Source organism: Dipteris shenzhenensis, chromosome 25 (assembly GCF_047967505.1).
Source record: "Dipteris shenzhenensis isolate YYH24624 ecotype China chromosome 25, Dip_SZ_1.0, whole genome shotgun sequence".
NCBI lineage: Eukaryota > Viridiplantae > Streptophyta > Polypodiopsida > Gleicheniales > Dipteridaceae > Dipteris > Dipteris shenzhenensis.
This window is the reverse complement of record NC_141620.1, coordinates 3,153,410-3,177,261: the sequence shown is the minus strand read 5'-3', so window position 1 is coordinate 3,177,261 and position 23,852 is coordinate 3,153,410. Positions and strand designations below refer to the sequence as shown.

Sequence of the window (23,852 nt, the reverse complement as noted above, 5' to 3'; positions counted from 1 at the left end):
ACTATACACAACTATACAAACGTGGGAAAAAGATGAATGCTCATAAAGCATTCATAAGGCTTGCCTCATATGTGCAACTTGGAAGAGAGAGAGAGAGAGAGAGAGAGAGAGAGAGAGAGAGGACTTGGATGTGCACCAAGGAGAAGAGAGGAGAGAGAGAGGGGGGGAGGGCCTTGGCTTGAAATAAAAAGAGAGAAAGAGGGAAGGGGGAAATTATAGAAGGGCACAGAAAATGGATTAGAAATTATTTTAGCTTTGCCAAGCCAAAAAAAGCTCGCAATAGGTGAAGAAAAGATACAATTTCCCACAAAACCCCAAGACGCCAAGGAAGGTGGGAGGAAGAATGGGGTTTGTGAAGCCGCGTCACAGCTCCCCCACGGCTCATCTGTTCGTGGCCAATTGTGGACCTGCACTGGCTCTTCCTCTCTCCACTATTCACCAATTCTTTGCCAGCTTTGGCCCTGTCGCCACCGTGCAAGAAGCCGATAGCAGCGGTTGCCGTGTGATCGTCACCTTCCATGATGTTGCTCACGCTCAGGCTGCCCGGTTGGCACTGGATGGGCTTCCCTGTAGTCCCCTTCGAAACCGTATTCTTCATATTCAATACTCCACGGTCCAGTTGTCGACCCAGGTGTCCTTTCCCATTACGCCCAGTACGAACCAAATACTTGTAGTCACGAAGAAAACTCGTATCCATTCATCAGCTAACATTCCCAGTGGATCGATGGTTTTCCAGGTTAAAGAATCCTCACCTGTCTGTATGGCAGCATCCGAGACAGGAATTCCGGGGCTTTTTTTGCTTGAAAATTTCGTGAGCGAGGCAGAAGAACAGGTTGGTTTGCCGAGCCGAAGAAAAGCTAGGTGGTTAAGAACTTTAGAGGTTGTAAGGAAACAAGCATTTACGTATACTTGACGTGTTTAGGAACTTCTTGCAGCCGTGGATCAGATGCCATGGCAGATGCTCTCAAAAAGAAGAGTGCAGCACTATGGGTACGAGTTTCAGTACAAGGTAAGACTTTTCTAGTGTGGTATACTTTGCAAGGCTCAGAGATGTCTCTATGGTCTTGTTACTGTGTGAATAAAGCGCGGCTGTTCTTTTCACCAATCTTTAGTGCACGTATTTGATTTCCTAAGAGTAGATGGGTGTTGAAAACGCTGATATATTACTCTTGCAGATAAGAAATGTAGATATCAAGAAAAGGCTCGGTGGGCTGCCATATTTTACTTATCCAGTTGTTGCAAAAATTTCCACACTTCCACAAGTAGCTGAGGCCGAAGAAAATTCTCTTCCACTAGATCAACTTACAGTGAGTTTTTTGCCACAATGATTTGAAGCGGGTAATGTGTTTTATACGCCGCAATGGTTTCTAGTGGGCACGTTTCTAGTCGCATCGTATCTGATTTTCACTGCACCGTTTAGACAACCCTTAACTGTGATAGATGTGGCATGTCTATAAATACTTAAAAAGGCAGCGTTTTACATTTATTATCAACAGGTAAATGAGTATCCTGCTGGAGTGGGGTTGTCTCCGCATATTGACACTCACTCTGCCTTTGAAGGAGCTATCGTGTCTCTATCTTTAGCTGGACCTTGCGTTATGGAGTTTCGGAGATATGAGGCAGAGTTAGATACTTCAGTATACGAAGGACAATATCCAAAAGGGTGCAAAAAGGAGCTGAAAGGAAACTCGAGGTCAAGGACTAGCAGTTTTTTGGTTGGAGACTTATCCTCAGATGAGCAGCACGAGTTACCCTTGGATGACAGGAAGCAAAGGAGCCTGGTCCAATGCAGGTCCATTTTTCTTCCGGAGAGGTCACTTTTGGTGCTTGCAGATGAGGCACGATATAGATGGCACCATTATATTCCCCACCACAAGGTTGTGCATGCTAACTCTATTCCTTATTAGTCACACACACACACACACATGTGGCTCTCTGTTTCTTTCTCTTCTTCTCTCCCTTTCTCTCTTAGTTGTCTTTACTTTAAGTCTTTTGGGTTCCAATGAGGTTGTCTTTCCTAATGAGGTGGTCTGCTTAAATCTTGTAAGTTGTGGAGATGCGTGGGAATGTGAAGAAGAGCGCAGTCAATATACTTTGTGGAGTCTAGACAGTTGTATTTTGCATAGTTTATAAGGCTAAGTTTGTGAATTAACCAGGATTTCCCAAAGTCTGATTTGCGGCTTGCCTGAATTTTTAATTGAAAGGAAGGCTATCTTGTGTATAATGCGTCTTGATGATTAGCAATCTTGGAAAAAGATGCTGATCTTTGCAATACTAGTTTCTTATATAAAGATTTGTCGTAGCAACTACTTTACATGTGTTCCCATGTGACTGGAGATCATGTAAGGAATCACAAATTTGAACTTTACCCGCGGAACAATATTTCACCTAGTACCATTGACATATCTTACTTTCTCTTGGTATATTATCCTAACATATATTTATAGCTGTCGCAAATTATGATGGTTGGATCATTCTGACAAAGACCTATGTTATTGAGCCATATTGCTTTGCATATTGCAATGCAAGCAAGCCTCTACTTCTATACAAGAGAGTCTGATATCTAAAGAAATTTTGAACAATTCTTTTTCTTGAGTGAATAATTTTCGCTGCTGAAAGTCTATGAGGGTAGGGATTAAGTAAGTGTGTCACCTTGAGCTTGCAGCCTCCTTGATCTCCCTATGTTGATTCAAGGTTCGTCTCTTGACGTACCAAACTCCTTGAAAATCCCATATACCGTCAAAGAAGTCTATATCTTCTTGCTAGAAGTGTATTTTGCAGTGGCGCTCTAATTTGTGGTGCTTCTTTCTCTACTTCCTTGTCTTCCACTTCCTCATCTTGTAGCATGCCGCTATGAGGGAATGGATTTTCTTTGTGAGCTTGAGTGCTCTCGGAGTAGGTCTGTACTGACCATAATCTTCCATGTGGGTGGATTGTAGAGTCAATTCTCATTTGACTCCACACTTTACCCAATTTTAGCATTCACTCGTGAAGATGTGTGCATCTAGAGGGATATGCACAATGAAATAACTCAGTCATGTTGAACCAAAAGTAGGTTATACTTCTATAAGATCACCCTCAGGTGAGGACGCACAATGTGCTGCAGTGTCCGTGTCTCATGATGAGCACATATGCTGCTCCAAAATCTCTCTCTCTCTCTCTCTCTCTCTCTCTCTCTCTTCCCCCCTCCCCCCCCCCCCCCCAAATGAACACACCTTTCCCCCAATCTGCTGTGCTGCTCCTTGTTGAGCTTCAGTGGCTTCAGATGTTCAGCAAAGAGCATGCCATATCACCTACAAAAACTGCCAATAAACTGTATCAGCAAACAGTTGCCAAGTTATGGTAGCAAAAGGTGGCTCTGTTTGCTGCGCCTCGCAGGTAAAGTCTCCCTCTTCTACCATGTGCCTCTGTGTAGGCTTCAGTAGCTGCTCACGGTTGATCGCTCCGATGCACCACCTTATGCTCTCCTACAGTGTGCAGGTCTGCATCAAGGTATGCTCTAGGTATCTCGGACTTCCTCTGGGTGTCATGGCAAAAAGGACTCAATGAGTTGTTCCCCTTTCAAACTGGCCTTCGGTCTTAGGATGGTATGCAGTGCTAGAGGTGAGAGTAGTGCGGTAAATAATTCATGTCAAAAATGACCCATAGATTTTACATCTCTATCACTGAAAGGGAATCCTTGATGCTTAAGCACCTGATCAATGAACTGTGAAGCAACCTGTGATGCTGAATACCAATCTTCATGGGTATGAAATGGGCTTGTTTTATCATCTTATCCACCACTACATAGATGCTGTCCCATCCTCTATCTTTAGAAGGCAATCCACGATGAAATCCATCGCTATGTGTGTCCATTTGCCCTCTGGGATGGGTAATGGCTGCAACAAACTAGCTCGTAGTTTGCTGTCCACTTATTTTAACTGACATGGAAAACATTCAGCAACATGTTTGACTACATCTCTCCACAGGCCTCCCAGAAGAAACTCTGTCTTATCTTCTCATACTGTGAGTTTGAGACCAAGCAAATTAACTGTTGGTGTAGGTCCCCAGAATTGTGACCTGCAGGTGGGACTTGTGGAATGACTTGCAATGGGGCCCTTTTTATAGGGGAACTGCCCCCTCCTCCGAACTGGCCGAGCTCTACAGACCAGCCGACTTGGTCAGGTATACCAAATCAGGTCCAACCTGACCTGGGTCTGTCAGCAATCAGCTGACTGCTGTTTGCACCTCCTCCTGCTGTACCTCCTGCACCTGCCATACGAGACCCTGCTGCTGTCCTGACCAGGTATTCTCTCCTTCTGCAGCCCTTCTGCTTGCTTCAATGAAAGACACACACAAAGAGTACAATAGAAACAACAAAACATTTTACCAAAAAGAGATAAGAACGCTACCAACTCTGGGGTAGAAATGTCATACCAAGAAACTGGCTGTAACTATGTGTCGTGAAGCAAAGTAGTTGGTTTTTCAAACGTGGAGATGCTATTGCGGAACATGAGACACCAATCCTCAAGCTTCCTCACAAGATTTACATTACCATCCCCACCAATATGGTAATGTACTTTGTCCAATCCTCAAGCTCCTCACACAATGCTTGGCTCTCATTCCTCCATAGAGGATGCAACATATTTGTGACCGTGTGGAGTGTCCTATGAAACCAATCCCAACGCTTCTTCCATATTTCAGAGTTCAAAGCTCAAGGATGCAACACGAGCTTAGCAAGCATTGCAATTTGCATGATGGACAAAAAATAAATGTCATGCAGGTAGCGAGGCACAATATGCTTGGTACTAGTAAGAGAAGAACCCCTCGGGTTGTATAACAGTGCAAGCATCCCAAGATTCCCCAATTGTCACAGGGACGTGAATTTCTAGACATGTGAATACCTTTGGCCTCTTATTGATTAAAATTGTAAAAAGGGATAATCCAGTGCATTAATTCCTTGGGCCAAGGCAAAGAACTGAAGGGCAAGAACGGGATAAAAATCCCACTACTAAAAATAGTTCCAGAATCCACGTTTGGCAAGTTGGCTTGTGGGACAAGTAGAAAGTCGAATTTTGGTCTAGAACACTTTTCTGGAGCATAGAAAGCAGGAGGAAGGTCAGAACGCCAGTTGAGAAGAGGTACCAGGGGCTGTTCTTGCAAATCGCCTAGCTAGTTTTCATATTTCCAGGGTTCCAGGGGCTGCTAGGAGCTTTCAGAAGCTGCTAGGGAATTCCTTTTTTCGGTCAGGGACCTGTCAAGGAATTTTATTTTTCAGTCAAAGACCTGCCAGGGAATTTCGTTTTCCAGTTAGAGACCTGCCAGGGCAGTTCTTTACAGACAGGGAGCGGCCAAGGTGATTCGCAATCAATTGCAGGGCTGTTGGATGCAGCCAAGAAGATTTGTTTGCTGATGCGGGGCTACCTGGTGTAGCCATGAGGATTCACCATCTATTGTGGGTTGCCAAGAACTGCCAGAAAGATTTCACCTAGCTTGTTGGAGGCTAAGCGACTTGATTCCAGGGTTGCCTGTGGGCTGATTTTTTGTTCCTGTGTGCCAGTGGGTTTCAGGAAAGGTCATTTTTTGTCTATTTCCATCGTGGTTTGTTGGCCAATTGTGCACAGGCTTGAGGGAGCCCCAAGGATAGTTGCAGGGGAAGCTGTGTGGCCAAGGTGGGCTGCTAGTACAGCTCCTGGCTGTAGATAAACTCTGCTTGTGTGCCTGCTCAGATGCTTTTGGGTTGATGCTGGGCCAACTTGGGAAAGGAGAGAGAAACTTGGACTTTTATTCTGCCAGGACTTCAGGGATGGTCATCTAGTCTAGGGCTGGATTTCAGCTATAGTCTCCTGATGGACAGCAAGGGATTTGGAAAGTCCCAAGGAAAGTAGTCAGAGGTTGCCTTAGCAGACCACCCCTATACCCTGGAGGACGAGACTTTCTTTGATATAGGTTGGCATTGGCAAGGGAGGCTCCATATACTTGGGGAGACTCCATGGCCAAAAGTGAAACCGGCCTTCGATAAATAAAAGGGCAGTGATCTTCTTCTACTCAGTCATAAACTTCATAAATAGCCATGAAGGGCCTGATGGGGGAATGAGAGCAAGAGGGAGAGAGTGAGAGAGAGAGAAGATTCCAATGTGCGGGTGTGAAGTGATGAGCCACACCACAAACTCTTTAGTTTTATTAGGATTAGGTTTTACCCTATGACTGTCTTAAGACAGTCATAGGTGTCCTATCTTTAATGAAGGGTTGGCAATGTGCCTTTACCCCAACAACCTCCCACCTAAAGGCCAATGTGCCTAAAGGGGAGAATATAATAAAAATTACAGCAATATACAGTTACTGTATACAAGACCATATAATAAGAATGGTCTCATCCTAATCCCATGATGTGGCGGCAATGTGCAAACCGCTCTGTAGGCAAGCTCTTAGTAAGCAAATCTGCAGGATTATCATCAGTATGCACTTTCACAAGCTCAAGTCGCTTGTCTTCCAGTACCTCCCTGATGAAATGATATTTCACTTCTATGTGCTTGGTCTTCTGATGAAAGACCGGATTCTTTGCCAACATGATAGCACTCTGACTATCACAATGCAAAACTGGCATATCTCCTGTAATGCCCAAATCTCCCACCAGCCGAGTAAGCCATATTGCTTCCTTGCAAGCCTCAGTGGCTGCAACATATTCAGCTTCAGTAGTTGACAGTGCAACGCATTTCTGCAACCGAGACACCCATGATATAGCACCTCCTGCAAATGTGAAAATATAACCGGTAGTAGACTTCCGGTTATCTGCATTCCCTGCATAGTCTGAATCTGTAAAACCATGCACCGATGCATCCTGCCTACCATAGCATATGCACAAGTCTTTGGTACCCTTGAGATACCTCAAGACACCTTTCACTGCTTCCCAGTGCCTCTTGCCTGGATTTGCCATATACCTGCTGATGACTCCCACCGCAAAAGCAATATTCGGACGAGTGGCAACCATGGCATACATCAAAGATCCAACTGCAGATGCATACGGAACCTTGGCCATTTGGAACCTTGGCCATTTCAGCCTTATCATCATCTGATCTGGGGCTGTCCTTACTGCTGAGTTTTAAATGTGGAGGCAACGGGGTACTAATAGACTTCCCCCCCTCCATTTTAAAGCGCTGCAGTACTTTGTCAATGTACTCTTTCTGTGACAGAAACAAAAGTCCCTCGGACCTGTCACGAGTAATCCTCATGCCAAGAATATGATTTGCATCACCCAAGTCTTTCATGTCAAAAGACTTATGCAGTTGTTTCTTTAAAGCACTAATCTCATGCTGAGATTTACTGGCAATAAGCATGTCATCCACATATAGAATGAGTAGCATCAAACTGCCATCCTTTGCCCGTTTGGTGTACAAGCAATGATCGGTCTCACACCTATGATACCCTTGGGACTGCATGAAGGCATCAAACTTCTTGTACCATTCTCTTGGCGCCTGCTTGAGTCCATACAAGCTCCTCTTGAGCTTACACACAAGCTGCTCTTTCCCTTTAACAGCATATCCCTCTGGCTGACTCATATAGATCTCATCATGGAGATCTCCGTGAAGAAAAGCTGTCTTCACATCCATCTGACATAAATCCATGTCGTCATGAGCAACAAGAGCTAACACTGCTCTCAAAGTAGTCATCTTGACTACAGGTGAAAAGATCTCATCAAAGTCAATGCCCTTCTCCTGCTTAAATTCCTTGGCAACCAATCTGGCCTTATACCGAGGTAAAGCTTTTGAATCCACTTTGACTTTGTAAACCCACTTGCATGGCAAAACCTTTCTGCCTGCAGGTAACTGTACCAAGTCCCATGTATCATTCTGAAGTAGGGAGTCCATTTCTGACTGCATGGCTTTCTCCCACTTCTTTTTCTCTGTTCTTCCCATAGCTTCCTTGAAGCTGGAAGGCTCACCATAATCTATCAGCATGATAAAATCAGCCACAGTATTGGCTCCTGGAACAAACCTGGCAGGAGGCCGTTGTACACGGGTGCTCCTAACAAAATGTTCCGGATTAGGCTGCTGTCCAGCCTGTTCTTCATGCATGACGGGTGGCTGTACCACCATATCTGGCTGTGCTACAGCTCCATCTGCTGGCATATCCAGTGGTGCATCATTGGCAAAATTATCTGGCTGATTTTCAGCCTGTATACCCTCTTGAACAGGGTGATCTGCAGCAGCCTGCTGCTGCATATAAATGGGCATTCTTTGCTGTCCAACATCATCATAAATAACCCTCCTGTATTCCACAGGTTGCACGGGTTCCTTGTGTACACTATCCTCTTTAAAGATGACATCATTGCTGCGTATAATCTTCCGTTTAACGGGATCCCATAACCTGTACCCCATTTCACCTTCGTCACCATAACCCATAAAGATGCATCTGATAGACTTTGGATCCAGTTTGGTGCGCAGTTCTTTGCGTACATGAGCAAAGCACTCGCAGCCAAATACACGTAAGTGCTTATATGAAGGTGGCTTGCCATACCACACCTCCTTTGGCACTTTCAACTCCAAAGCCTTGTTTGGCGACCTGTTAATAATGTGAACTGCTGTTTGTACGGCTTCTGCCCAAAAGCCATGGGGTAATGCAGCATAAGACAACATACATCGAACCTTCTCCTGAATAGTTCGATTCATACGCTCACTTGCACCATTTTGAGATGCATTATGAGGAGCTGTGAGTTCCTGTTTGATGCCCTTAGCTTGGCAAAACTGCACAAAAGCATGTGACACATACTCACCCCCATTATCGGATCTGAGGCATTTCAGCCTGCGACCTGTCCGATTCTCAACCTGAGCGACAAACTTCTTGAAAGCATCTAAGGCATCGCCCTTATGCTTCAAGAAATAGACCCACACTTTGCGTGTGGCATCATCAATGAAAGTAATAAAATATTTTGCACCCCCTAGTGATAACTGTGGCATCTCACACAAATCAGTGTGCACTAGATCAAGTGGTGCTCTATTTTGGGGAGTTCTCCTCTTATGAGGAGTCACAGAATGCTTGCCAAATATACAATGATCACAAGTAGGCAAATCTGAAAAAGAAAGAGACGGCAGATAACCCAAACGTGACAGTTCTTGCATTCCTTTAACAGACATGTGTCCCAACCGGCTATGCCACAATGAAACCTTTGGCAGCTCGGTTATGGCAACAACATGATTACCCACACTGGAAACATAAAGAGGGTACAAGGTATCACTCTTAAAACCCTCAGCCACTACAGCCTGGCCATCAGTAATCACCCATTTGGAATCCCCAAATGTGGTGTGGTAACCACTGTCATCCAATAAGCCAGTGCTAATCAGATTTTTCTTGATTTGCAGCACATGGCGGACACCATCAAGCATGAATATGCGTCCATTAGGAAATACTATCTGTATACTGCCAATCCCTGCAATCTGACATGCATAGTTGTTGCCAAGATGAACAACTCCATGAGTACCTGTGTAGGAAGTAAACCACTCCCTATGAGGAGTAACATGAAAAGAAGCACCTGAATCCAAGAGCCAGGTGTGCATGTCATGGCCATCAATAACCAAAGCATGTGCTATTACAGCAGAAGAGCATAAAACATCATGTATGTCACTGTCACTGTCCTCTGCTGCAACATTCACTGCATCCAAGTCATCTGCCTTGGCCTTGCCTTTGCCTTTGCTTGCATTTGCTGCATCCTTTGTTTCAGCCTTCTTGGCTTTCTGATCCCGTATGAACTTGAAGCACTTAGACTTCACATGTTCCTTCTTGCCACAATAAAAGCATTCAATATCCTTTTTGCCACGGGACTGACTGCGGGATTTGGACTTACTAGCAGATCTCCCCTTCTGCTGAGTCCTGCCTCTATCCTGTACCTGCAAAGCATTTGAAGACTTGCTGCCCGCATTATTCTTCCTGCTCATCTCCTCCATAAGGAGAGAGCTCTCTACATCAGCATAAATAAGAGTGACATTCGAATTTGACAGGGTGGTCTTGAAAGTGTCCCAACTCTCAGGGAGGGTACACAGCAAGAAGGTAGCCTTGAACTCCTCATCAAGGTTCAACCCCTGTGCAATCAGCTGTGTAAAGATGGCATTGAACTCACTCAAGTGTGAGGTCATAGCTGTACCTTCCTTCATGCGAAGATCAACCAGCTTCTTCAGCCAATAAACCTTACTGGCTGAGCTCTTTTGGGCATACAATTCTTCTAAGCTTTGCCATAGACCATAAGAGGTCTTTTCAGCCTGAACATTGAACACAAGAGTGTCTGAAATAGTGAGCATGATAGCTGCCCTTGCGGACAAATCAAGCTCTTCCCAGTCATCAGCTGCCATGTCAGATGGCTTGACACCCTTCACCCTTATGGGCTTAGCAATCTTCTTTAACAGAAGTACATTCAAGCACTGTTCTGCCCATAATGCATAGTTGTGTGCTCCTTCCAGTTTCTTTATGTTCAGAATTGAAGAATCACTTCCCCCTGATGCCATATCAGATAAGGAAAGTACCTGACTCCCTGGAAGTAAAAAGGACTGAATAAAAATTCTGATTTCTCAGAAAAAACCTGCTCTATTCAAGAGCCAGAAGCACTCTCAATGGTGCTGTTTTTTCTGTCAGGAAAATCTGCAGCAAAACAGTAAATGACCCTGCAAATACTGTACCTTCTGACACACTGTACCGTGCTCAAAGAGGCATAAAAAACAGTAATTTCAGACTGCTGCAGCTGCTCAACAAGTGCTTAACAGTGCATAATCATCTGACAAAGCACAAACACTGCTGTAAACACTGCTGTACTGACTGTACTGATCACTTCTCCCACCTCAGATGAGGTATTGCACTGAGTTAATATGCATAAACCACTTGGCAAACACCCAAAAAAAAAAAAATGACACTTCAGCCTGTCACAAAACCTGCAACAGAAAATGGGATAAATCCCAAGCAATCACCCTTATACCAAGGGGAGAAAATGCATCTGAAGATCTCTGTTAGTAACCCAAGTGCTATCAAACAAAGTCTGGGCAAAAGCCCCTTGATCTGACACCTGAATCAAGTGGAGAACACCTCAACACTGAGGTAGCATGCAATATGAAAATCTCTCTGACAAAATCATCCACCAGTGTAATGCATATACTGCCCTGTGTAGAAATGACATACACAGATCCCAACGTACAAACACTCAATGAGGAACCTTTTGAGCACTGTCAACGATGGACAGTTAGGGACCGAGTAAACTCGATGCGCCCTGGCCAAGCGTGGCTCAACTGAGGTTCTCTGAGTGTTGCACAAGAAATGTGACCTGCAAGAAAATGTCACCTCGACACTGCGGAAATCAAGACAAATGTGTGCTCTCTGGCACCACACTGCCTCAAGGCATACAATGCATCACCTGCCGGGCAAAAGCCCTATGATCTGCTCACCTGTAAATTGAGATTCAAACCCAGTAAAAGCATATGTCCTCTTGCAAAATCAAGGCATTACCTTCCCAGAACAAAATAACTGTGCAATCAACCACACACTGTGGTTCTCCTTTCCTCAAGCACGAGGTAAATGAAGGTACTTGCTGTACTTTCAAGAAAACACAGTTCTGTGAACTGAAAAATGATCCTTAATCAAGAGGAATGAAGAGCAGAGTGCTCTTTCACCTCTCTTTCTTCCCCAAACAAAAAATGTACCTTTTGTACTTTCGTACTTGCTGTACTTGTGCAAAAGCCAGATCCAAGGAGAGAAGTTGCCTCTGACACAGATCCCAAAACAAAACAATACCTCCCTGCTGAAAGACCTGTCAGCGTACAGTACGGTAATCTGTACTGTACGGCACAGGGCCGTCCGTACGGATGTACGGACGTACGGCCACCGTACGGTTGTACGGCCGTACAGATGTACGGCGCGCGAAGGAGGCCTGCGGCAGCTCCCGTGCGATGCACCGATGTGCTGCTCCCTTGCTAAGTGGCGCGCTGCTGGGCCGCCCTGACCTGCGCAATGCGTCGCCGCCCTGGCTGCTCGACGCGCTGCCGCCCTGCGCAGATCTGCTGCGCCGCCCTGACCTGCGCAATGCGCCGCCGCCCTGGCTGCTCGACGCGAAGCTCGTCCGTACGGATGTACGGACGACGTACGGCGCTGTATGGCGCTGTCACCTGCTCTAGGTAGAGGTTGAGGGTGGTTAGGCTAGGGTAGGGAGTGGAGTAGGAGAGGTAGGCTCTGATACCAATTGAAGGGCCTGATGGGGGAATGAGAGCAAGAGGGAGAGAGTGAGAGAGAGAGAAGACTCCAATGTGCGGGTGTGAAGTGATGAGCCACACCACAAACTCTTTAGTTTTATTAGGATTAGGTTTTACCCTATGAGTGTCCTATCTTTAATGAAGGGTTGGCAATGTGCCTTTACCCCAACAAGCCACAATGCAAGCTTCAGTCACTTAAATCACTTAGCACAACTTAGAAACAAGCTTCAACAACAACAAAGGTGAGGCTAGAATGCCCCTGCTCAATGAAAATAGTACACAGTGCACCCACTGGCCCCAAATGCCTTGGCGCCCCTTACGGTATTTATTTAATGCTTCTGAATGGAAATGCTTTACAACAAGGGTTCAACCTTGCACTGTTCCTCTCTGCAAATCCTCTACTTGTCTTCAAGGCATCTAATCCTAGTGCACCACTAGAATTCCCACTGGCAAGGCATACTGAGGCATTCACTTCTGATGTGACACAACTTAGAGGCATTCAGGCATCCAAACCACTGGCAAATTGAGCTCAAGGCAGCCTCAAGGCTATCACATGCATCCACACTGTCCTTAGGCCTTTCACAGGATCACCTTGGCCTTTGGGTGCTTCCTAGAACCTGTTGGAGTCCTGAAAGGACTGCACACAACGCGCATGCATTGCAAAAAGTTGCAAAGCAAGAAAGAACAAGGAAAAACCGAACCTGGAACCAACTCCCGCTGTCTGTGGCAGAGGGGTGAGCTCCTTCCTTGCACCTATCCTCTGTCCAGACTCCCCGCAGGGTGCAGGTGTCTTCGAGCAATCAGGAGAAGAGAGAAATGAAGGTAGAGAGCGGAGGGTGAACAAGAAAGAGTTGTAGAGGAAAGATGGTTCACAGATCTGCCCCGAAATGATTGCCTTGGGATGTGTGCCTGAGTCCTCCTATGAGAAGGTGCCAAAAGCAGCAGGGAAAGTTCCTCCTGCAGCCTGCACTGGTCCAAAACAGCTCCAAAACAGCTCCAGAAGCCACCACGCAGCCAAAAACATGTGCACAAAGGTCCAGCACAGCAAAAGACAACCCCGGGCACTTGCTGGAGTCAGCTGAACATGTCTGTACGGATTTCGTACAGCCGTACGGGCGTCCGTACAGTCCGTACGAAAATTTTCTGAAACTTCAAAAATGAGTTCCGGTACTTCCTAGAAGTGCATACTAGCCTTGGAACAATCAAAACAATGTTAGAACGGCTTAAATCGTTTGAAAACAGGCTTGAAACAGCTCTAACAGCTCAAAAACTGCACAAGAACAACTGAAAACGTCCAACACCTATGGGAGAGTGAGGGGAGAGAGATGGAAGGTGGGGGAAGGGCATGCATACACATGCTTGACAAATGGCACCTCCTCCTTGCCATTTGTCCCTTCATTAAAGTCCTAACCCCCATACTTTTAGACCCCTCTTTTAAAGCCTTTGCCTTGCCCCTAGGATCTAGTGGTGCACCTAGACTTTGCCCTTAGGAACTTCTAGGAAGTATGCACTTCCTCTAGCCAGTCCCTTACGGCCAAACCATTACAACACTTACCCATGGTAAACCTCGGGTTAAGCGTAGGTTGAGTTACGAAGATACTTTACATCACTTTTCACGTCCTCATGACAAAAGTGCTCTTGTAAAGAGACGTGGTGGCAAGATTAGGGAGCCTAAATATAAAGTGGAGAAGAGATAGAATTTTTAATCGCTCCCCTCCTCCCTTCGCAATGCTGCGTCCACAAGCTGCTGGCATTCTGACAGGTGTTATTACGGACCAGTGGATTCTTTTCTGTTTAGTACAACTGGGTTGTCCTCTCAGTGCTTTGGGATTTATGTGAGAACAGCTCTCATTTTGTAAGGACTGATATGATGGCATCTCTCACAGATATGGGAGGCATCACTTTTGTCACCCCTCTGTAGTAGTGGTCCAGAGCGCCTAGGAGCTAAGCATAGCAGCAAGATTCTAGGGATCACAGTTAAGGGTCGTGGTTTTGGATTGGGAAAGAAGGAAGGAGAGAGAGTGAGAGAAGGGCGAATTCATTGCTAGATGCGAAGGGCTGAGAGAGAGAGAGAGAGAGAGAGAGAGAGAGAGAGAGAGGTGTAGCTAGGAGGGAGCAGTGAGGTCCTGAGAGGTGCGAAGGGAGCCGTTAGGGAAATGTAGAGCTGGGCGGACCCTACAGATCCTGTGCGGCTGGCTGCGAAGAGAATGTGTTGGCATGCAGAAGGGGAGCACGAAGAGGTGCACAACAGACTGGAGCCTGATCGCGATATGGGCCGGGTGCTATTCGGGGGGGCCTAGAGGCTAAGAAAAGCACCATCCCCTCTAAGTTTGGAGGGTGGGCTTTCTAAAAGCATGCTTACCCGCCTTATAACTCGGCCACTTCGTCTCTTACTCCAAGCTCGTGGAGTGCGCATGCTTCAAGCTTCTCCATGCCATCTTGTTCCGGAGCCTGTTACGTTGTACGGCCTGCTGCAGACGTCCGTACGGCACAGCCAGGTTGGAGCCAAATCGCGATCTGGGCCAGGTGCTATTCGGGGGGGCCTGGAGGCTAAGAAAAGCACCATCCTCTCCAAGTTTGGAGGGTGGGCTTTTGAAAAGCAGGGCTTTCTAAAAGCTTGCTTACCCGCCTTATAACTCCGCCACTTCGTCTCTTACTCCAAGCCTGTGGACTGCGCACGCTTCAAGTCAAGCTTCTCCACGCCATCTTGTTCGGGAGCTTATTACGTTGTACGGCCTGTTGTAGACGTCTGTACGGCACAGCCAAGAGCGGGAGTAATTGGGTTCAGAGATTCGGGCTGAACGTCAGCTTCGTACTAGCCTACCTTTTTCATCGGCCAGCCTTTCCTTTCTTTCGTCACCTCCTATCTGGCCAGCTTTCACTTCGTTCCTGTCTCCTAGCTCCGAGCCCACCTGTTGCTTCTCTTCTCTAGTCTTCTTTCTTCATCAGTTCAGATTTCAGTTATGGCTGATTCCGTAGACCCCGGGCTTGCGATGGGTGATCAAGATATGAATTATCGGGTAGATGATGACCAAAGTCTCTACGATAATCTGATTACGAAGTTGCCTTCAGTGAATTCACCACTACTCTCGATGAAAAGTAATGCAAATCAAACGGGGTTGACATAGCAACTCCAAGGGATTCAGACTTCACTCTCGCTTTTGACTAGCACTGTACAAGCGCTCACGCAGGTGGATGCTTTGGCTTTAGTGTTAGCCTTTAGGTTCAAATATCACTCCAGATCCTTATCTCGGAGATCAGAAATCCCGAACCAAGGAGGTGGTTGACACTTGGTTGCACAAGTGGTAGGTACACTTCCAGTTTCACCCTTACCTAGACGAAAAGAAGATGCAGCTTGCAGAAGGATATATGTCAAGGAAGGCTTTATTGCGGTAGAAGGAACTCTGACCAAAGCCTGCAACATGGATCGAATTCGAAGAGGTCTTCAGGAAAGAGTTCCTGAAGAGGGAGGAAGATTATGATATCATAGGCAAGCTCAAGGCCCTCGATATGTCCAAGCTGATTTTGATTTTTGAGGTCTATCTTCAGAGGTTTTGTGATTTGCAGACCAGAGCTACAAAGATGGATCCAGTCACCTTGTTAGGTTTCTTTGTGGATGGTTTGCCTGACTTATACAAGCTTCAGATTAAGAAGAACAAGTGTACCACTTTGCAAGAGGTCATGAACTATGCACGCATCCATGATAATACTATGGCCAACACAAAGGGAACCACTACTGCCGACACGAGTGGGAAGAATAAGAGGAAGTTCTTCCAGTTGACAACTGGTATTGGGGAGTTGAAGTCAATAGACAATGCCTCCAAGAAGAACTCAACTCAGACGAAGACTGTGCTTTATGAAAACCTTGTTTCCCCATGACTTGGTCCAAAAAAATCACCTGACTCTCTGTGTCCTCACCGCAGTAGAAGCTACACCTCGTAGGTGTGATCGCTAGGTATCGTGGACAGTCCCATCCTATGCACAAGTTTGTAATTAACAAAATTGTCAGAGCTGCCCAGGTCAAAGAGAATGTGAACGCTTTGGTCCCTTACTTCTCCATAAGCTTGGAAAAGGTCATGGGAGCCAAATAAAAGTGCAACTACAAGAAAGTGAGCAGGTAATGACATTTACACAAATACCTCTCATTGAAACTTGGTTAGCTCCCTTAGCTTTGGGACCTTATCCTGCATGGAGCTTTGGCCCCAACGCTTGCAACCGGTTCTTACGCTTAGGACAATCATTCCGAGTATGGCCCCGCTCCTCACATATAAAGCAACGTCCTTCTTTCTTTAACTTCAAGATGCATAGGAATGGGGAAGCATTGCAAGGTCGATGCACTTTCTATCCGGATTCAAGACTACATAGCTGCTCTTACGTGCTATGTCGAACATGTGGACTTGTTTATCGGAATAGAGTGGTTTAAAACCCACGATATTCGGATTGGATGAAAAGAGCATACACTCTCTTTTTTGGATAAGGACACCCAATTTTGTATTCAGTGTGATAATATTCCTTCTTCTTAGGAACCTATTCTATCTGCGATGTAGCTTCGGAATATAATAAACACTTCTCATTATGATGTGTATCAGTGTGTTTTGGCTCGCTTTCTTCATTTGTTCTCTGTTAATAACAAAAATGAATTAAGCGTATTTGAACACCGTGAATTGAGAACGTTGTTGGATGATTTCATGGATGTATTCCGTGCTTAACTGTCGGAAGGTTTACCTCTATAACGGGGAGTAGATCATCTCATTGATTTAGTACCTAGGGCTCAATCTATTAGTATTCCACCTTATAGGAAGAGCTAGCTTGAGGAGGATGAGTTAGCTTCACAACTACAAGATTATCTGAATATGGGCTATATAAACGATTGAATAAAGTGACAATTAAGAATCGATACGCTCTTCCTCGTTCTGATGATTTGATAGACCGTTTGGCTGGAGCGAAGTACTTCACTAAGATTGATTTGCGTACGGGTTATCACCAAATCCGTATCTATGCTAAACACATAGATAGAACTGCATTTCGAACTAGGTATGGCCACTATGAGTTTTTCGATTAGCTTTTGGTTTGACCAATGCTCCTGCTACCTTTCAGCAAATGATCAACGATTTGTTCCGAGATTTTTTGGGCGAATTCGTTGTCGTGTTCTTAGATGACATCTTGGTATATAGCCGAATGCTAGAGGATCACATTGGACACCTCCGGATTGTCTTAATTATTCTAAGACAGCATAAGCTCTATGCCAAGATGAGTAAATGTGACTCCTTTATGAAGGAGATCATTTACTTAGGACACAAGATTTCTTTTGAAGGTATTAGCATTGATCTAGATTGTATCTAGAAGGTTTTGAAATGGCTCATTTCTCAGACAGTGAAACAACTTTGTTCTTTCCTAAGATTTACGATTTTTCTTCGGAAGTCTGTGTGTGATTATTCGATCACGGCACCCTTGACTAACATATTGAAAGGTCGTGGACGCAGGTCTACCCAGCCGACCTCTTGAAATGATGCATTGAACAAGGCTTTTGAAACCTTGAAGCTAACTATCAAGGAAGCTCATGTTCTTGCATTACTCGATCCTACCCAGCCTTATGTTTTAGAGGCCGATGCGAGTGATTTTGCGATTGGGGCAGCTTTATTCCAAGAGGGTAGACCTGTAGCTTTTGAGAGTAAAAAGCTAGACGACACCTAATATTGTTGGTTCACACTAGAAAAAGAACTATATGCAGTTGTGTATGCTCTAAAGGTTTGGAGACACTACTTGTATGGTTCAAAGTATGTGTGTCATGGGTCTGAATTGAGGGGTAGACAGGCTAGATGGGTAGAGTTAATGCAAGATTTTGATTTTGAAGTACGGGTTCCATGAATAGTGTAGCGGATGCCTTAAGTCGAGTCAAATTTGTAAATGCAATGTCATTTATGGAAATATCCTCGGACCTATTTCAATCCTTGAGGGGGTTTTGCGCAACTGATAGTCATTTCAGTTCTTATTGGCAGAAGCTCCTAGATGGAAGCTCCATGGTTAACTAGAATTCAGGGATTGTGCCACCTACGGTACAGGTGGCGGGAGGTCAGTGGATGTTTAGGAACGGCTTGCTGTTCCGGAATGGGAAGATATATGTGTCAGATGTTTCGGATCTTTGATCCAAGATTCTCTGGGAGTGTCATGATGCTCCTAGTGCGAAACACCTTTTATTGGCCTAAGATGCGTGCATTTATTGAAAACTATGTGGTAGGTTGCCAGGTTTGTCAGGTTACTAAGGTAGAATGCCTTAGAAGCGCGGGTTTATTACAGCCATTGCAAATCCGGGTAATAAATGGGAAAGTATTTCCATGGATTTCATTACCGGTTTGCCTAGAACACGCAAGTGCCATGACTCCATTTGGGTCATAGTCGACCGTCTGACAAAAATGGTTAGATTCTTACCTACTAGATCGATCGTATTAGCTGTTCAGTTGGCTCACGAGTTTGTGGACCAATTGTTTAAGTTATATGATTTGCCTTCTGACATAGTCAGCGACAGGGACTCAAAGTTTATAAGTAACTTTTGGACACTTGTTTTTGAGAAGTTGGAAACTACTCTAAGTATTAGTTTCTCAGACCATGCACAATCTGATGGCAGTACAGAGAAGGTCAACCATTTGGTTGAAGATATGCTTCGGGCATATGTTTCTAAGAGACAGTCTTCATAGGAAGATTATCTCCCCATGATAGAATTTTCTTATAACAATGTAAAGCATTCAAGTACTGGTTACAGTTCTTTTATGCTTATGTACGGGTTTCAACCTAAGTCACTAGTTATGGTTGGGTTCAAGGGAATTCAAAATAATGCTGCAAGGACATTCTTGCAAGACATGCAAGAAATGTTGCAGTTTGCCAAGGAGTCTATAAGAAGTGCCCAAGATCGGGACAGATTTTATGCCAATAGACATTGTTCACCCAGAGAGTTCTCTGAAGGAACGATGGTATATTTACGTATTCCCAAGGAATCCAAGAGCCTAAGTACTGGTTTGGTTCCAAAGTTATTCCCAGGATTGGTCCGCTCAAGATTATTAAAAGAATTGGACCAGTTGCATATAAACTAGAATTGCTTCCTGATGTTAAAGTACATTCAATGTTTCATGTCAGTAGACTGAAAGAGTTACTGGGTGCGGATGATCAACTTGTTTCTCCTCAAGAAATAGTAGAAGTTACAGATTTGACTTTTATTCCACATGAGCCTGAGAGTATTCTTGAATTTCGTGAAAGACAGACTCCTAATAGAACTTCACGGAATACAAGATCAAGTGGAAGGATCGTGTTGAGGAGGATGCAACATGGGAAACATTACCGAACCTCCAGAGGACATTCTCGGGTTTTTTAGCGAACTCAGAAGTGAGTTTTTAGAGGAGGGGAAGTATGTCATGTGCACGGATTGGTATCTGACGTGTACTGGGGTACACAAGACTAGCTCAGGTAGCCTGGGGAGGCTTAGGGTTAGGCAGGCTTGATTCTCGAGTTGAGTGGGAAGGGTACGAACCAGTTAGAGGTCTTCGCTATTTTTGGCGCATTGGCCCTAAGTCTATATAAGGGGCCCAGAGGTTCAGTTCTCAGAGAACCGATGGGAGCAAGTCTCGTTCCCAGGTGCTAGGTCTGTCGTGGATGCGTGCCTGCATCTTAATGTAGCCCAAGGCCCAGTAGCAGATCCCAGGCCTCTAGCCCAGTAGCAGATCCCAGGCCTCTAGGCGCCACCTGGTGGTATGGGACGCCAGGCTGGTTAGGATCTAGTTGGGAGTTCGTGCCAGTAGCTCAAGTCATGGCTCGGAGGGGACATCTCCTGATTTGGGATCGCATCCAGTAGATGTCATGGTTGGGTGGTGAGCAGCCTGCTTAGATTCCTCGCGTTCGGTGTGTTCTTGTGTTTGCTTGCAGATCAGAGGTTTCAGGAGTGCTGGCGAGGTGTCACCATGTGAGCAACATGAGCTGCAAGAACAGGCTGCCAACAAGCCCCAGATGGTGCGCTCAGTTGGGGAAGGTTGGACAGCAAAGGCTGTATGGAAGCCTTGGGGATGGGACAGGACTGCGTTAGATACAGTAGCAGTCTGCAGCAGAGAAGGCCCTGCAAGGGCAACCAAAATAAGCTGTCAGATGGCTGGGGCACAGCAGACAGATGCAGGTCGGAGCAAATTTGCGGGTCAGGGCAGAGCCAGAAATTGGTGCAGACTCTCTGGCGGGACAGCAAGGCGCAGAAGATAGGGCCATCTGCAAACTGGTCGTGCCAGTCTGCAGGCTGGTTGGGCAACAGTTCACAGACGAGGTCTGTTGACTTTGGGGGTATCCAGCCCCTATATAAAGGGCCCCATTTGGGCAGTTCTTATTCAGTCGGAGCTTCTGGAGCCTCAGTCTGGGCTGCACACACAGCAGCAAGGAGGTTGTGGGACACTCAGCATGGTGCCTCAGTCTGGGCTGCACACACAGGAGCAAGGATGTCATGGGACACGCACAATAGAGCCTCACAACAGGCTGTCTCTTTGGGCAGCAAGGAGGCCAGGAATCATGGAGACTTGTGCCTCACCATTGACTGCAGATGGAAGCAGCAAGGAGGTTAAGGATCAAAGGAGCAAACAGTGCCTCACCATTGGCTGTCCATCAGAGCAGCAAGCTGTGTTTGTAGGGCATCACTACACAGCCCACTGAAGCTCTAGGAGAGATGCAGGCTTACAGTGTTTTGAAGGTGCCACAAGGAGGTAGGTGGACAGTTTCGTAGTGACGAGGGTCCAGATCTAGGCAGCACTTTGCTGCTAGATGGTGGCACACTGTGCACACCTTTGTACTAGGGTTTGCCCATCTTTTGGACAATATATATTGACTGTTTCTACTGTCATGAGCATAGTTCGATAACTGTCTGCATCTCTCTATGCACTTGGTACACATTAAGGTGTACTCTGTGGTTTCTGGGCATATGCTTTTACAATCTTCCATTGGGGGAGTCTTTGCTGTAGCAAGCAACCTCCACTTCTGTTTCCGTACACCCGTTATCAAGTATCTTAACACTGCATTGGAAATTAACTATGACTGCAGTATGCCAATTCGAAGGGTAGGACTTGTGCCATTCTTATCAACGTGAAGACCTTGGGCACCACCTTTTACAAGTGGTCAATGTAAACTATGGGCAGTGAAGACCTTGGGCACCACCTTTTACAAGTGGTCAATGTAAACTATGGGCAGTCCATATCGTCTATCTTCTCCCCACAAAGTTTCCATATATTAGGTAATAATTCATGTGATATAATCACATAGCCATATAATTTGGTAATATATATTATGAAATATATTTGGTAATAAGTTATGTGATATAATCTTATAACAAACAGTAGTCTCAAAGAGGTGGTTCTTGTTGATAACCTTGCCACTTTCAAAGGCAATAAAATTATTGAAGGAAATTGGAGTAGGAATGTTGGAAACCTATTCATCTACATATATACGAGTATGTAATTCATTTATTTTTTTAAAGTTTTCCTTTTTTAGTTGTCTAGCTGAACCCAGGAACCTGCCTACTCATCCTTGTGTAGAATCTCTTCCCTTTCATGCTGAAGGTGTTTGGTGATCTGTAGGTGTACAAAGCTGTTGGTCTAATAGAATCAAATCGTAGTGTTTTCAATTTTCTTAGGATGTTTTCCTCTCATCTTTTCATCAACACGAGATTCAACTTTTCTATGGATCTTGTTGTCAACAGTAGTCTACTGTGTTTGGTGGTTGCCTTTTACATTGAAACTTGACCTGGTCTAGTGTCATGCAGATTGACTTTGTTTGTGGAAAGAAGATTCAAAGGAACTGGCGACGAGTGTCTTTTACGTTTCGAAAGGTGTAGACCCATTTTGATTTTGTGCTTAGGCTGGCTGCTGTATGAGTTTCAGCGTGGAATGCCATAGTTAATTGTGAATTGTTTGTTTCCTATTCTTGTGGTTTCAGGTTCGTCATGGCCATTGTGGATGCAGATTTGAAGGCTTCTGTGATTCTCAACAAGCCTTACCATTGTGCCCTTAGCTAGATTGTGTCGAGGATCTCTAAGATTGAAGAATGACTTCTGAGACAAATTTTCATTGCCTGAGAAGATGCCATAGAGGTCATTGAACATAGGAAACAGGTCTTTTGAATAAGTCAGAAGCTTTGAAACTCCTGCAAGAATTGGATGCCAGCATGCGCCAAGGGGGTTTACACTTACAACGGTTATCATATATCTCCTTAGTGAAAGCCCATACTATGGTGATGATCACTTCAAGCTCCTGTGTCCTATACATAAGTAACTTGTTTCTGCATCTCCTCCTTGGCTTTTAGAAAAGTTGCTCTGAAGTCAGAAAAGATATCATGGTTAAAATTTTTTTGTGATGTTTTCCCACAAGAAACATGCGTTGGCGTCAAGAGCTCATTGGCCAGTGGCCAGACATCTTATAATAGGCTAAACTGCCACATTGTTTCCACTAGCACGTTGGGTAATCTTAAACCCCATACATTAATGTAGAATTTGCTTGTAAAAGAACACCATACTAGTTGGATCTGAAAGATCAATATTTCCTAGCCATACCTTCAGCTTCAGAACTGTTGCAATCATATTGTTTCAATTGATATTAGCGATTTTTTTAAACACCAGAGTGACTTACCTTAAACACCGCATCACTCCAATTGGTTCATCAAACTATTACAACAGCTCAAACAGAGGCACCAACAAAACCTATGTAAGTCTACATGGAGCAAAAAAGGAGTCTATGCAAAATCAATTTCTTTTCTGGCTTCTAGGATTCAACTTCCTTAAACCACCCATACACTAGTCATCAGGAGTCAATATCTATTCAATTATTTAATTCAGGTGCCAGGCTGTCAATCAATATAAGCACAAGCACTAAGCACAATGCAAGCACTAAGGACAATGCAACTGTGAGTCGGTCCTAAATAAAATTGCTAGCTCTATAAGACTCGTACAGAAAGCCTAGATGCTTGTTACATGCTGTAGCTTGCTCTCATTTTACTATGTTGAGCTAATATATGTGACAGCTAGCTGCTGTGGTTTCTAAAACAGCTATATGAGTTGGAGAACCATTCCCACTGACATTTGATACTTTCACGAAAATAGTTTCAAATGTCTTGGCTGCTTCTATGTTGGCCATCCCAAAAAGATTTGAGAAAATCAGGAAAAGATTGATTGGAGTAAGAGCTAGTAGTAGTGGCAGAAGACCTAGAGAGATGTACCAGTAACTTCCAATTGCGCTTATTGTGGATGTTCAAGCTGAACATGGATTAGATATAAACTCATTCCATATGATGAGCTTGCTTGGGTGTCTCACTAGAACGTTGGGCATGGTTGCACATGCCTAGTTCAACCCTTGCCCATTCGAGAAGAGGTATGGGTTGCTGCTCTGAGGTTTATGGTCACAATAAATTCAAAAATCTGACATGCATTTCCTAAGGCTTTCGTTTCTTAGATCCAGGAAAGTTGGTGGAACAATAATTGTGGGAAGAAGAGATTTCTGCTTTTGATGAGAATATGAGAAGAGCAAGAGTTTTGTATCCAATCATTGATCGGCTTGCATTCCACATCAATTGTGAAACAAGAGATTTCAGCTTTTGATGAGAACATGGAAAGGCTAAGAGTCTTGTATCTCAACTCGC

General features: G+C 44.9%; 1 protein-coding gene across 5 annotated transcripts; it reads left to right on the top strand.

The window, feature by feature from the left end:
* Nucleotides 1–235: 235 nt before the first annotated feature.
* Nucleotides 236–22,504, top strand: TRM9 (RNA-binding (RRM/RBD/RNP motifs) family protein). Of its 5 annotated transcripts, none has more exons than XR_015543427.1 (7): nt 236–631; nt 737–832; nt 923–1,009; nt 1,176–1,307; nt 1,497–1,877; nt 21,975–22,050; nt 22,158–22,194. XR_015543427.1 is itself a non-coding variant. In XM_087396407.1 (7 exons), the coding sequence occupies exons 1-7, from the start codon at nt 344–346 to the stop codon at nt 22,230–22,232; spliced, it is 1,014 nt and encodes a 337-aa protein (XP_087252533.1). In that variant the 5' UTR covers nt 236–343; the 3' UTR covers nt 22,233–22,504. The 5 variants fall into 5 exon arrangements, 4 of the variants coding, with proteins under 4 accessions (XP_087252533.1, XP_087252532.1, XP_087252530.1 ...); XM_087396407.1 differs by having other exon boundaries at nt 1,497–1,792; nt 21,985–22,050; nt 22,184–22,504; XM_087396406.1 differs by having other exon boundaries at nt 1,497–1,792; nt 21,985–22,050; nt 22,158–22,504.
* The last annotated feature ends 1,348 nt before the right edge of the window (nt 22,505–23,852 follow it).

Excerpts from the sequence above, each read along its gene's own strand:
- TRM9 (XM_087396403.1), top strand. The coding sequence starts at position 344 with ATGGGGTTTGTGAAGCCGCGTCACAGCTCCCCCACGGCTCATCTGTTC. Across the intron at positions 1,308-1,496 it reads TTCCACTAGATCAACTTACA|GTAAATGAGTATCCTGCTGG; the intron begins GTGAGTTTTTTG and ends TATTATCAACAG. Across the intron at positions 22,051-22,157 it reads TGTCTTTTACGTTTCGAAAG|GTTCGTCATGGCCATTGTGG; the intron begins GTGTAGACCCAT and ends TTGTGGTTTCAG.